The sequence below is a fragment of the Ovis aries genome, chromosome 7, assembly GCF_016772045.2.
Source record: "Ovis aries strain OAR_USU_Benz2616 breed Rambouillet chromosome 7, ARS-UI_Ramb_v3.0, whole genome shotgun sequence".
In the NCBI taxonomy this organism is placed as follows: Eukaryota; Metazoa; Chordata; class Mammalia; order Artiodactyla; family Bovidae; genus Ovis; species Ovis aries.
The window spans coordinates 23875711-23889982 of record NC_056060.1 but is presented as its reverse complement, the minus strand read 5'-3'; the positions used below and the strand labels follow the sequence as shown (position 1 = coordinate 23889982).

The following is a 14272-nucleotide window of genomic DNA, read 5'->3' as shown; positions in this document are numbered from 1 at the left end:
TATAGCTGATTGACACACAATGTTGTGATAGTTCCAGGTGAACACTAAGGGACTCAGCAATACATATGCATGTACCCATTCTTCCTCAAATTCTCTTCCCACATATTCTTGTCTCCTATTCTCACTAAACTCTAAACAGCATGAAAGGAGGACTATGTATTTTATTTATGATTACGAACCTAGTACTTAGCACATAATAGGTGCTCAGTAAATATTTGTCAGATGAATGGATAATAAGATATCCCCATTTTATTGTCTTAATGGAAGAGTTTTTCCTGAACACTTGAGGATATCAACTTCAGTGGTTCAAAGTCTTCCTTCTGCTTTACTGAAGTCATTTGCAAACTTACTTTGCCTGCTTTACCAATGTTTGCAAAGCTATTTAGGCAAGTGTCTGAGTGAATGCTGTTGGCAAGTGCTGCCCAGAAATCTGAACATTTGCTTAGACTTTGGTTATCACCCTAACACAAACGCAGGGATAGGAACCATGATGTAAGGAAAACAACATGTTTGTGTTGATACATTTGGCTTAACATCCTACGTTCATCATTTCCTGGCTGGGTGACCTTGGGCATGGTGTTTGGTATTTTTGAGCTTTGGCTTCTTCATGAGTAAACAAGCTTATACACACCTCACAGGGTTGTTGTGAGAATTAAGTAATTGCACAGTGCCTAGAACAATTTCCCGCCTGTGGAAGATATTAAAAATCATAGTAATTGCTATGATTGTCAGTTATCGGACTGGAAGATAGTTTCACAAGTCATATAGTTTGATCAATGTGGCTTGTAACATATCTTTGCTAGGCATTTCTTTAATTTGGAACACCAGGCACCATAAGGGCTTAGACATTTTCATTTCTTTTCTCTTCCCTTTACCCTCCCCATTAACTTGTTCAAGGCATTTTTCATGTCTTCATTCCGAAGGGTGTAGATGATAGGGTTCAGCAGGGGTGTGACAGCGGTGAAAAACACAGACACCACCTTGTCCTCTGGGAGGCTGGTGGATGGCCGGGAATAGATGAAGATGCAGTGTCCCAGAAAGAGTGTGACCACGGTGAGGTGGGCCGCGCAGGTGGACAGGGCCTTCCGCCGGCCTTCTGAGATCTGCTGCCTCAGACTCACCAGGATAACCACGTAGGACACCACAAGGACCACAAAACAGACCACGGAGATCAGCCCACTGTTGGAGACGATGAGAATCTCAATGATGTGGGTATCGGTGCAGGCCAGTTTGATCACCTGAGGCACATCACAGAAGAAGTTGTCAATGTCATGAGGATCACAGTAGGGCAGCTTGATGGTGAGTGAGGTCAGCGCTATGGAGTGGATGGTACCCCCTGTCCAGAGGGCCACAGCCAGCAGCACACACACTTTCCAGTTCATCACTGTCATGTACTGCAGCGGTTTGCAGATAGCCACATACCGATCATAAGCCATGACAGTGAGGAGAAAGATCTCTGTGCAGGCGAAGAGGTGCAGGAAGAACATCTGAGTTACACAGGCATCAAAGGAGATGAGCTTCTCCGCTGACCAGGTGTCTATCAGCATCTTGGGGACAGTGACGGTGGAGTGGCACACATCGATGAAGGATAGGTTGCTGAGAAAGAAATACATGGGGGTATGGAGATGATGGTCATAGATAATGGTTATGACAATGAGGATGTTTCCAATCAGTGTCAGGACATAGAAAACAAGGAACATGGCAAATGCAGCCATCTGCACATTCTGATTTGTAGATAGACCTCTAAGCCGAAAATATGTCAGTGCAGTTGTTTGATTGAGTAGAACGGCCTCTTCCATTCTCACTGTTGCACACTCCTGTCAAAAATTAGAAAAAAACCCCACTTAATATCTGAATCAGTCATTTGGCCACTTAGGTTCTTCTGTGTTTATGACATTTCTCCATCCAGAATTTCTACTGAAGTATCTCATTTTAAAATCCCCATTCAGCATCTTAAATTATGCTGGACACATAGTAGTTGCTAAACACACACTTTTGGAACAAAAGAATAGAAAAAATTGATTCACTAAGAGGTGTAAAACAATCTTGGACAGTTCAGTTCAGTCACCAGTCGTGTCCAACTCTTTGCAACCCCATGAATAGCAGCACACCAGGCCTCCCTGTCCATCACCAACTCCCAGAGTCCACCCAAATCCATGTCCATTGTGTCGGTGACGCCATTCAACCATCTCATCCTCTGTCATCCCCTTCTCCTCCTGCCCTCAGTCTTTCCCAGCATCAGGGTCTTTTCAAATGAGTCAGCTCTTCTCATCAGGTAGGGAGAAATCAAATAACTTATTTTTCCCTTATTGTATAAAATATCAGGTTTAGTTTTAGGGTATAGATTTTTATAGGAGAAGAAATGAAGGTTCTTCTTACCCTCAATAAGTAATTTTTCCAGGGTTATACAAATTCTGACCTTGAACATAGTTTTCTTTATTGTCCTGTTGACCACATGTTCACGAACCCAAACCCTTACTTCCTTGTTTGCTCTGCCATGATACCCTGAGACTGTATTTTTAGTGATCTAGATTTCAGAAGGCAGTAGATTTTCACCAAGTTGCTGGCAATGTGGCTGAGATGTTCTTTGAACAATACTTTAGAGGAGGCTAGATAGAACCCAGGGAAACTTAGGAAAGCTGGAGAGGGTACAGAGAGGCTTGCTTCTCCTCCACCTCTGAGTTGAGGACAGACTTGCTCATACTTAACCTGGAGGTCAAAGTCCAGGCCTAACAGCATCACTGTCTTGGCTAGATTATCTCAGTTCTTTTAAATTCCAACTCTCTTGTCTGACTTAATAGACCACAGTAAATCAACAGTAGTTGCTTTTAAAAAAGATTAGTCTACTTTTGACCCAAGCATCCCTAATTTTGTAAAAGATGTATATATTGGGACTTTCCTGTTCGTCCAGTGACTAAGACTCCACATTCCCATTGCAGGGGGCGTGGGTTTGATCCCTGTCAGAGAATTAGATCTCACATGTTGCAACTAAGACCTGGTGGTGCACTCAAATTAATAAACAAATATTGAGAAAAGAAATGCATATATTATATAGAGTCACAAGTTCTCAGTTTTTAATGGGATCTGCTGCTGCTGCTGCTGCTGCTAAGTTGCTTCAGTCGTGTCCAACTCTGTGCGACCCCATAGACGGCAGCCCACCAGGCTGCCCCATCCCTGGGATTCTCCAGGCAAGAACACTGGAGTGGGTTGCCATTTCCTTCTCCAATGCATGAAAGTGAAAAGTGAAAGTGAAGTCACTCAGTCGTGTCCAACTCCTGGCGACCCCATGGACTGCAGCCCACCAGGCTCCTCCATCCATGGGATCCTCCAGGCAAGAGCACTGGAGTGGGGTGCCATTGCCTTCTCCAATGGGAACTGAGAGTTTACCTAATCTTTTTTTTTTTTTTTAATGGAGAAAGCAAAACACAGAGAGGGAAAGCAACTGGCCACGTTTACAAAAAACTGGAGTAATAGCTGGGTCTAGAGCTTGGGCCTCCTGACTTTTGGTGCAGGCTTTCTTTACTACTTTTCTGATCTGAATTTTTGTGATAATTGACATAATGGTGGTATAAAGTACAGTATGTCTCAGTGACAACCTCTCTTTTACTCTCCTAGGTTCATGGGGCAGTTTGGGTGGGCATCTGTGGGAAGCCTCTTTTCTCAGGCTTGCCTCTCATGTGTCACTGCCTGGAAGTATAGCCTTGCAGGGATGGCTCACCTAAGTAAGCTGTCCTCCTGGTTCCTCAGGCACTATTATCCTATCCCGGGTGGTGCAGTGGTAAAGTATCTGCCTGTCAATGCAGGAGACACAGAAGACACTAATTCAATCCCAGAGCAGACAGATCCCTTGGAGGAGGAAATGGCAACCCACTCCAGTATTCTTGCTGGGAAATCCCATGGACAGAGAAGCCTGGCTACAGTCCATAGGGTGGCAAAGAGTTGGACACCACTGAGCATGCATGATTATCTCATCATCCTGCTTTCTTCCTTGATGACTACAGGTTCTTTATTTTGTCCTCAAGATCAGGCTTTCTGCCAGTCAAATGAATCAACTTCACACTGCTTATGGAAAGAAAATAGAGGAAACAGTTTCTCTTCTACTCCATTGCCCTTTCTTCTCAAATATTTCCCATGCCTCATGATGATGCTCTTCTGCAGACAATGCCTTTTTTTGTTGTCTGTACCAGAGGAAAGACTAATGGCAGTGTCACCGAAAGGAACTAGCAAAGCAGATCTGTCACAAAGATGGTATTTTGGAGGGTAGAGAAGTCTTTCAGTCATCATTTAAGTTAAACTCACACACAGTATCTAGCGCTTGAATTAATATTTACAGTTACATCTTAATAGCTATGGATTGATTTTACTATTTAAAATTTTCTCTTGGAGTGTCCACTTAAAGTTTTTCCTCCAGAAAACTATATTAAATGTTTGATGATTTACATCTGTTATCTTTGCAATTTATTACATTCTCAAAGGATGATTGCAAATTGAAAGCTGAAGAACTAGCCAAGAATAGAACCAGGGGTTTCTTTTAAAATCAAAAAGAAAAAATTTACCAGCATAGATAGAGAAGAATGTGCATTCTGAGAACTAGGTTTGAAATGAAGACTGTTCCCTCACCAGAGGATATGGATATTCATTTCTAACTAAACTTTTCCCATTGCCATTTTTTTTTTCTATTTCTGTGGAGCCACAGGAAAAAATGTTTTGAGAAATGGATGTGTTCCACCATAGTAGGAATTTGTTATTAGTTTATATCAAAAGGATGATTCACACATCAAAAATCTAGTGCCTATTGTATACATTTCAGGAAAACAGGAAAAAACAATTAGAAGCAGAGACATAAAAAATATTTAAAAGTCTATAAAACTCACCTTGGGTTGTTTCTGATGCTCTGAGCACCTCCAAAGAGAACTGAATTGTTAGTCTTGTATTTTCAATATTAAGAGTATTATTTTCTGGTACTTTGTGACGACCTAGAGTGGTGGGATGGATTGGGAGGTGGGTGGGAGGTTCAAGAGAGAGGGGAAGTAGGTAGACCTATGGCTGATTCATGCTGATGTATAGCAGAAACAAAAACACAGTGTTGTAAAGCAATTACCCTCCAAATAAAAATAAATAAATTAAAAAATAATTATTAGAAATTTTTTAAAAGGAGGCATGGGTTTTAAAAGATTGAACAATACTGTGCACAGTCCTCCTGAACTGCCGAGTCTACTGTGGAATGAGTTATCAGTTGTGAATTTTCACATAAATATTCAAGTGCTGTGCCTCTGAATGTACGTGCAATTCCATCTGACTTAATAAAACACAAAAACACAAAACAAAAAGACAGTATTATTTTCCAGTAGAAATAGAAATTTATTTTTAAGTTCAACTAGTCAAATAGCCCCATTTACCTTGATATTTTACGAGGAAGATCAGAGCCCTCGAAGTTCCCTTGGTTCTTATTCACAGTTTTTGGTAGTAATTCACAGTAGATATATTTGATGATATTTTACCAGAGGTATTTCAGCATTTCTGCAAAATCACACCTTTGTACCTATGTTATTATCATGCTTTTCAATACGTAGAGAATACAGCTCTGCTCTAAGATTTTCTGGAATTGGTTTTCAGTCAGTTGAATATGTGGTATAGGAATGACATCTTGTTTGCACTTTGTCAGGCTGTAGTGATGAGCAGAAGGGATGGAAAGCCACTGCCAACGTCTTTTGCAGGCCCACTAGTTTACCAGGACATGTCTGCACAAAACTCGACCTAATTGTTCTGAGCCAGTGTAACTGAAGCAACCTGTTTTCTTCGCAGCACACTCTCTAGGTGGAAAGTGTGTCTTGCTAGTTTTAGGTGGGTTACTCTACCTTCAAGTACTGAAGGGAAATCTGTAGAGATAGAAAGCAGCTGGGAAGGGCAGCTGCAGTGTTGGTGCTGTTCTACCTGACTTATATAGGCTTCATGGGAACTCTTAAGCAATGACATCAGCTTCCCCTAGTCACCAGTCAGAAAAAGTTAATTCTGTGGGGGCTAAAGTTATGGGCTTTGAAGTCATCACTAAGGGCATTTAATGAGAAAGCAGGACTAACATCTTAATCTTTAGGATTAAATGAACTATTATTTTAGCGATCACTTACTGTGTGCTCCTGGATGGCTCAAGCGGTAAAGAATTCGCCTGCAATGCAGGCGATATAGGAGATGCGGCTTCAATTCTTGGGTAGGGAAGACCCCTGGAGGACGAAATGGCAACCCACTCCAATAGTCTTGCCTGGGAAATCCCACAGATAGAGGAGCTTGGCACACTACAGTCCATGGGATTGCAAAGTGTCGAACATGACTGAGAGGTGATGGATGGATACTACGTGCTAAGTACTAGGTTAGGGGCTCTCCTGTTTTCTTATGCAATCCATAAAAAACATACAGCTGAGGAATGGGCAATGGAGTTAAAATTTTAATCAGTTCTCTGCAGAGAGGTCAAGTTTTGGAATTCTAGAGTCAGATTGCTTGAATACAGATTACAACATTCTAAGTGTAAATTTGGGTAAGTTATTTAACCCGGAGGCCTCCTTTTCTCATCCATTAAATATGAATAAAAATGGTAACTTTTTTCTCAGAGCTCTTAAAATCTTTACAAAGTGTTATCTACATTAATATAATTATGTAACATAGAATTCAAAGAAACTCAAAAGCCATCACTAATTAGCCAATTTTTCCCCCATCATGTATTCATTACTTTAGATAAAGAAAATTTAGAACCTCTTGCTCTAATTCCCATTTTGCTTTCTCTGCTTAGATATATGTTTGGTAGTAAAAATTAGTAAAAGAAGAATTCAAAGGGGCTTCTCTGGTGGCTCAGATGGTAAAGAATTCACCTGCAGTGTGGGAGACCTGGGTTCAGAAGATCCCCTGGAGGAGGGCATGGCCACCTACTCCAGAATTCTTGCCTGGAGAGTCCCCATGGAAACAGGAGTCTAGTGGGCTACAGTCCATGGGGTCACAACGAGTTGGACATGACTGAGCGACTAAGCACACAGCACAGCTCTAATTCCCATTTTGCTCTCTCTGCTTAGATATATGTTTGGTAGTATACATTAGTAAAAGAAGAATCCAAAGGGGAGGGATGAAGGTTATCCTTTGAATTTCAAGATTGAAGAGTTTTGTGATTAGGATGGCCAAAATCAAGGGTATGGAGCTAGAAGTAAGCATTTAGCTGACCCTCCATGTGGAAGAGGAGATGGTAAAAGAGGGAAAGTGTTAGAAGTGACTGAAAATTCGGTCTTGTGGCTTGGGTTCCTTTTCCCCAATTTTCTTGTTGGATTCATTATCACTAATAAGAGGGCAACTTGACTATATTGAAAAACCCAGTGCTTTCAGGACTTACAGATCATGTTTCTTGGCTAACACGGGACTTGTATCGTCACTTTGGCAATTGGTGTATACATGAGGAAGAGAGGCCACACTATGCAGGCCACACTATGCAGGCCACACTAACCTTCTGAACATTTGGAATTGAGATACTTTATCACAAGTATAATACACCAAGAGCAATATAGAAAATGATGTTCAGTTGATTGTAGGCCAGTTACTGTTATCACTGTTATTGGTAAAATGCGAGGTTGAGAAATTAATCTTCAAAATCTTTATAATTTCTATTCCTCTTGTAACCCTCTCCCCTGGCGTACTACTTCCCTCTGACTGTACGCAGACAGCCACATAGATTATTCCACTCAGGCTTTCCATCCCTGAAAATCCCTTATGCTCCAAAATTGTGTGTTCCTATTTCCTTCACAGAATAAATGAAAGCAATGTTTTAAACTTGAACTGCACTTCAGCGTTTGAAAAACTCTTTCATGGTTATTGTTTATTTGGTCTTCACAACACCCTTGTAAGGAAGAGAGCATTATAGAAAAATTGGACTTGATGTCAAGTGATTTTCAGAGTTTACATGTCAGGTAAGCACCTGAACCAGGGCTTGAATGCAGGCAATCTGCTGTTGAATCCAGGATTTAGTCTCTTACTTCCTGTGGATTCATTTATAAAGAAGGAACAACTTTTGATCTTACCACCTCTAGAAGATGCATACTTAAAAATGTTGCTTCTTCACTTATGTGTTGAATCTGAATAAAAAGAAACTCAACCAACCAACCAAACAAACAAAAGACCCCAAACCAAAAAAACAAGATGATCTCAGAGAAACAGAGAATAGATTGGCAGTTGCCATAAGCAGGGAGTGGAGAGTGGGCAAAATGGGGTGAAGGGGGTTGAAAAGTATGAACTTCCAGCTGTAGAATAAATAATTGATGGGGATACAAAGCCGCATGGTGACTGTAGTTGCCGAAAGAGTAGATCTTAAGAGTTCTCCTCACACGCACAGAATATTGTACATATGTGCGGTGATGGATGCTATTGTGATGATCATTTTGAATCATATACAAACATTAAATCATTAATTGTATACCTGAAACTAATATAATGTTATGTGTTAATTATATCTCAATTTTAAGAGTTGCTTATTAAGTTAAATTGAATTTTTTCACAGGTATAGGGAAGAGATAATTTTTTATTATTTTTTGTCTTCACTGATTCTTTGGTATTGCTTGACTTTTTCCTACTTTTCATTCTATTCTCTCCATTTAAAAAGATCCAAGTGACATGGTCACTTCTGAAAAGTTACTGACTCTCTACTAAAATCACTAAATCAGCCGGCAGTAATTTAAAAATTTTATTGAAGTATAGCTGATTTACAATGTTGTGTTAATTTCTTCCATACAGTTGTAGTTGAATTTTTGACATGACAGTGCATTTGCAATAGCATATAAGAATATTAACAGTATACACTGATTAATGTGTTTCCCCTGTTGGCTCAATGGTAGAAAATCCATCTGCAGTGCAGGAGGTGTAGGAGACATGAATTTAATTCCTGGGTTGGGAAGATCCCCTGGAGAAGGAAATGGCAATGCCCTCCAGTATTCTTGCTTGGGAAATTCCATGGACAGAGGAGGCTGGCATGCTACAGCCCATGGGGTTGCAAAAGAGTTGGACACAACTTATAACTGCTAAACAGCAACAACAACACTGGTTAATGGCAACACAGGCAATTGCTAGGAATAAGATAATTATTTGTCCTTGTAATAAATCCTAAGGACAAGAGCTTAGATGATTAAACTCAGGCAATAGAAACTTAACCAAATGACAAGTTGGTCTTTTCTAGAGAACCGGAGGCTTTTATCTAGCTTACTCATAAATGGTTTTACTTGACCACCTATTACTTATACAGATGTATCAAGAAGAGTTTGCTATAGCATAAAGTTTTTCTTGTCTAGCTAAGAGGAAATTGAGTTATGTGTTTATCCATGAAAACTCTAGCTAATGAATTGAAACTACCTTTTGGGATTCCAAAGCATAAGTTGTATTTTCATAAATGGCATCGACTCAGTAAGACAGACGCTATTGAGAAGATAAGCATTATTCAACTCAACAGGAGTGAGACAATTTTTGGTTCATTAAGGAAGGCAGATTTTTTAAAAAAAGTGGAGTTAGACAACCCCTGCAAAATAAGACCTTAGTTTTATAACACTCAGAACAAACTGAGTATTACATCAAAGATAGCCCCAATATGAGCTTCCATTTCTGATCAATTGACTTTTGTGGTTAGGATTATAATGACTCCAGAAGAAGATTCTGTTGTCAAAATCCAATTTTTACAAGACCAAAACTTAAGACTAATTATGTGAGAAAAACCTAAGTATGAAGGATTTCTTCGGTGGTCCATGGCTAAGACTCTGTGTTGCCAATGGAGGGGGCCTGGGTTCGATCCCTGGTCAGAGAACTAGATCTGACATGCTGTAACTAAGACCCAATGCAACCAAATAAAATAAATAAACTGTATTAAGAAAAAAAACCAAGTATGATAGCAGATATATAGAAGGAAATTTACTTTCTGAAGTGTTTAAAGGAACAGCTATTATATTTCTGTCAGTAAGATTAGCTGAGGGATTACAAATCTGGTAATTGAACCTATGATTGTGGTCTGAGAAAGACACACAGGAGAATTACGTTTTTTCCCTAAGTGGTAGAAGACCATCAACATTATGAAGATAGGAGAGATCACACTGATAAATCTGTCAGTCAAGAAATATAAGGCATTAGAATACAATAATAAACAAGATTAGTGATAGAGCAAAGGAAAAGAAAAAGGGTGAAGAATCAGAAAATTAATGTTATTGTTTTCTTTGGTGTGTTTCCTGGTGGCTCAGCTGGTAAAGAATCCACCTGCAAAGTGGGAAACCTGGATTTGATCCCTGGGTTAGGAAGATCCCCTGGAGGAGGGCATGGAAACCCAGTCAAGTGTTCTTGCCTGGAAAATCCCATGGACAGAGGAGCCTGACAGGCTACTGTCCATGGGGTCACAAAGAATCGACACAACTGAGTTTTCTTTTTTTTTTTATGTTTTATTTTGTTTTATTTATGTATTTCCTTTTTCTGTTATTTATAAAATAATATTTTTATTTATTTATTTATTTTTTACTTTACTATATTGTATTGGTTTTGCCATGCATTGACATGAATCTGCCACAGGTCTACACATGTTCCCCATCCTGAACCCCCCTCCCTCCTCCCTTCCCATCCCATCCCTCTGGGTCATCCCAGTGCACCAGCCCCTAGCATCCTGTATCATGCATCAAAACTGGACTGGTGATTCGTTTCACATGTGATAATATAGATGTTTCAATGCCATTCTCTCAAATCATCTCACCCTTGCCCTTGCCCACAGAGTCCAAAAGACTGTTCTATACATCTGTGTTTCTTTTGCTGTCTCGCATACAGGGTTATTGTTACCATCTTTCTAAATTCCATATATATGCGTTAGTATACTATATTGGTGTTTTTCTTTCTGGCTTACTTCACTCTGCATAATAGGCTCCAGTTTCATCCACCTCATTAGAACTGATTCAAATGTATTCTTTTTAATGGCCGAGTAATACTCCATTGTATATATGTACCATCTTATCCATTTGTCTGCTGATGGACATCTAGGTTGCTTCCACGTACTGGCTATTATAAACAGTACTGTGGTGAACATTGGGGTACGCGTGTCTCTTTCAATTCTGGTTTCCTTGGTGTGTATGCCCAGCAGTGGGATTCCTGGGTCATATGGCAGTTCTATTTCCAATTTTTAAAGGAATCTCCACACTGTTTTCCATAGTGGTTGTACTAGTTTGCATTCCCACCAACAGTGTAAGTGGGTTCCCTTTTCTCCACACCCTCTCCAGCATTTATTGCTTGTAGACTTTTGGATAGCAGCCATTTTGACTGGCGTGAAATGGTACCTCATGGTGGTTTTGATTTGCATTTCTCTGATAATGAGTGGCAGAGGAGCCTGATGGGCTACTATCCACGGGGTCACAAAGAATTGACACAACTGAGTTTTCTTTGGTAGAAGTTTCTTTACTTCAGCAATTAGTACCTGTTCTCTTGTTTTGGGAAGAAGCCACTCATTTCTGCAGTCATCAGTTTCTGGAGAAATTGATGAAACTCCTCAATTTGAGGTCTCAACAGAGTGAATTTCCAGAGTCATAAGAAACTGATGTGTCTTTTCAGGGGGCAGGACTCCAAGGATCAACACCTTGAGATTTTATTGTTGTGTCAGTAAATAGTCTCTGACAAGGAGCTCTTCACTGAGACCCCAGGACAGTTTTCTCTGATGTTTTCTCCAGAAGGCTAAATGTACAGAGTTCAGACTAAGCAATGGGTGTTTTGTTAATGCAGTTGCAACTTGTTGATGATCAATCTGGAGGTATTCGCTTGAATGTTCTGTGATATTTAGTCATATGAACCTGTAATAGTGTAAAGTCGTTGCACATGCGCTACATGTAGTAGTAAGATTTTTCAAATGAATGGAGTTGCTCATTATTAACTTAAAAAGAGGCTACCAGAATAGGTTGTAAGGAGGTCCCAGAATAGATCTCATTGCTTGCAGCAGAACATGTTTTTGGTGGGGGAGGTTATCTTTGAAAAATCCTGGAAAATAAGATACATGTGAGATTACTGTAGAATTGGGAAGCTATCTTATAATTCAAAAAAGTTAGAAATTTTAACCATGAAGCCACAGATAATTAGTTTGATATCAGTCTTTTCTGTATTTCTATAATGGGTACACTGGATGAAGATTTGTGATTATTTAGCAAATTAAGTACTGACTGCTGGCCAAGGAGACAATAAAACAAAGTGCAAAGGAGGATGTGCGTTTGGAGTCAGGATTGATGCTGGAACTGAGTTCAAAACATGTATTTGTTAGTTAGCCTTTTTTTTTTTTAAAACAGCAGTCTAGAACAGTGGCTTTCAAATTTTAGCATGCATTTGAATTAACTGGAGGATGTGTTAAAACACAGAGTTCTGATTCAGTACATCTAAGGTGGGGCCTGAGAATGTATATGTCTAACAAGTTCCCAAGTAATTCTAGTGGAAAATATATGTGATCCTATACAATTTGTATGTCATAAATTAATTTTTCACAGTCCAAAAGAAGAATGTTTCCCCATCAGTTTACTTACAAATTCTGAAATTCTATTGGGTGAAACCATAATGATGAAGGAGTTGGAAATTAGGCAGTGTAAAAAGTAATTTCCTACAAAGGTTCACAGAGTTAATGGTAAAAAAAACATTTTGAAGTTTCTCCTACTAAGGAGAGATTAGATGAAGGGTTACAAGTTCAGATCCCTCCTATGCATCAGGGGCCAGGCAGGTAATATAAATGAATCAAGAGTAGCGACTATGGTGAACCAGAGAGTGAAAGTGTCTTCTAAAATGAATGGCCACTACTTAAAAAAACTAACCATTGCTACGTGGGCATGTAGGTCCAGTACTGCTTGATCAAAAGGAGGTGGAAATCTTGAGATGCTTGAAAAATAGCCCAGTTAAAAAACATTGTTAACTAAAAAAAAAACATTTAAAATCCATTACATTAGACATGCAATATACATCTATAGTCTCAATTTGGGCCTTGGTACTGTAGTTTGCTACCTTGGGTATTTATTCAGTATTAACTCCAGAAGGGAGACATAGGAGGGAGACTATAGCTAAATGGTAAAATAATAACTAGCACCATGATAAGAGTCAAACGTGATCAAAATCTGGATCCAAGCCCTGACTCCACCATTTACTCTCAGTGTGACCTTGAGCATGTTACTTAATGCTTTTCCACTTTAGTTTCCTCACGTGCAAACTGGGTGTAATAATAATGCCTATCATGGACTTGCAGTTAGGATTAATACTTAATGAATATAAAATCTCAGCACATATTAAGCTTTCAAAGAAAACTGAGCACCCAAGAATTGATGCCATTGAATTGTGGTGCTGAAGAAGACTTTTGAGAGTCCCTTGGACTGCAAGGAGCTCAAATCAGTCAATCCTAAAGGTAATCAACCCACAATATTTTTTGGAAGGACTGATGCTGAAACACCAATACTCTGGGCAATTGATACGAACAGCCAACTCTGGAAAAGATTCTTGTGTTGGGAAAGATTGAAGGTAGAAGGAAAAGAGGGCTTCAGAAGATGAGATGGTTAGATAGCATCATTGACTCAATGAACATGAATCTGAGCAAACTCAAGTTGATAGTGAAGGACAGGGAAGCTTGGCATGCTGCATGCAGTTCATGGAGTCACAAAGAGTCAGACACGACTGGACAAAAAGAACATTAAACTTTCAACAAATGTTAGCTTTGAAAAGTTAGACTTGGAGGATGCAGAATAAAGACTTATCTGCCTATTAACTTTCCCTCTGAAATCAACTGAGTACAACGAGGAAAGTGAGAAAAAAAAAGAAAGGGGAAGTGAAATTAAGAAAATAATTTCATGTGTAATAGTATAAAAATGTTTAGTAAAATATTTAACCAAGGAAGTACAAGACTTGTACACTGAAAACTACAAAACATTGCTGAACAAAATTAAAAATTTCAATAAATGAATAGACATCTTGTGTTCATGGATTTGAGGACTTATTATTTTTAAGATGGCAATACTACTCAAAATAGTTGACAAACTCAATGCAATCTTTGTCTAGAAATTGAAAAGTAAATCCTGAAGTTCATGTGGAATTGTAAGGAACACAGAACGGCCAAAATAATCTTGAAAAAGAAAAATAAAGTTGGAAGACTCACACTATCATACTTCAACTCTTCCTACAAAGTCAGAGTCATCAAAACAGTGGGTTAATGGTGTAAGAATAAACATGTAGGTCAATGGGATAGAACTGAGAGTCCAGACATAAGCTCATACAT

At 39.3% G+C, this 14272-nt stretch overlaps 1 protein-coding gene across 1 annotated transcript; it reads right to left on the bottom strand.

Moving 5' to 3' along the window:
- Positions 1-2: 2 nt before the first annotated feature.
- LOC101106775 (olfactory receptor 4E1) lies at positions 3-6330 on the bottom strand. Its single transcript, XM_004010357.6, has 2 exons — positions 4875-6330; positions 3-1817 (listed from the first exon to the last, which is right to left on the bottom strand). The coding sequence occupies exon 2, from the start codon at positions 1797-1799 to the stop codon at positions 852-854; it is 948 nt and encodes a 315-aa protein (XP_004010406.3). The 5' UTR covers positions 1800-1817; positions 4875-6330; the 3' UTR covers positions 3-851.
- Between the last annotated feature and the right edge of the window lie 7942 nt (positions 6331-14272).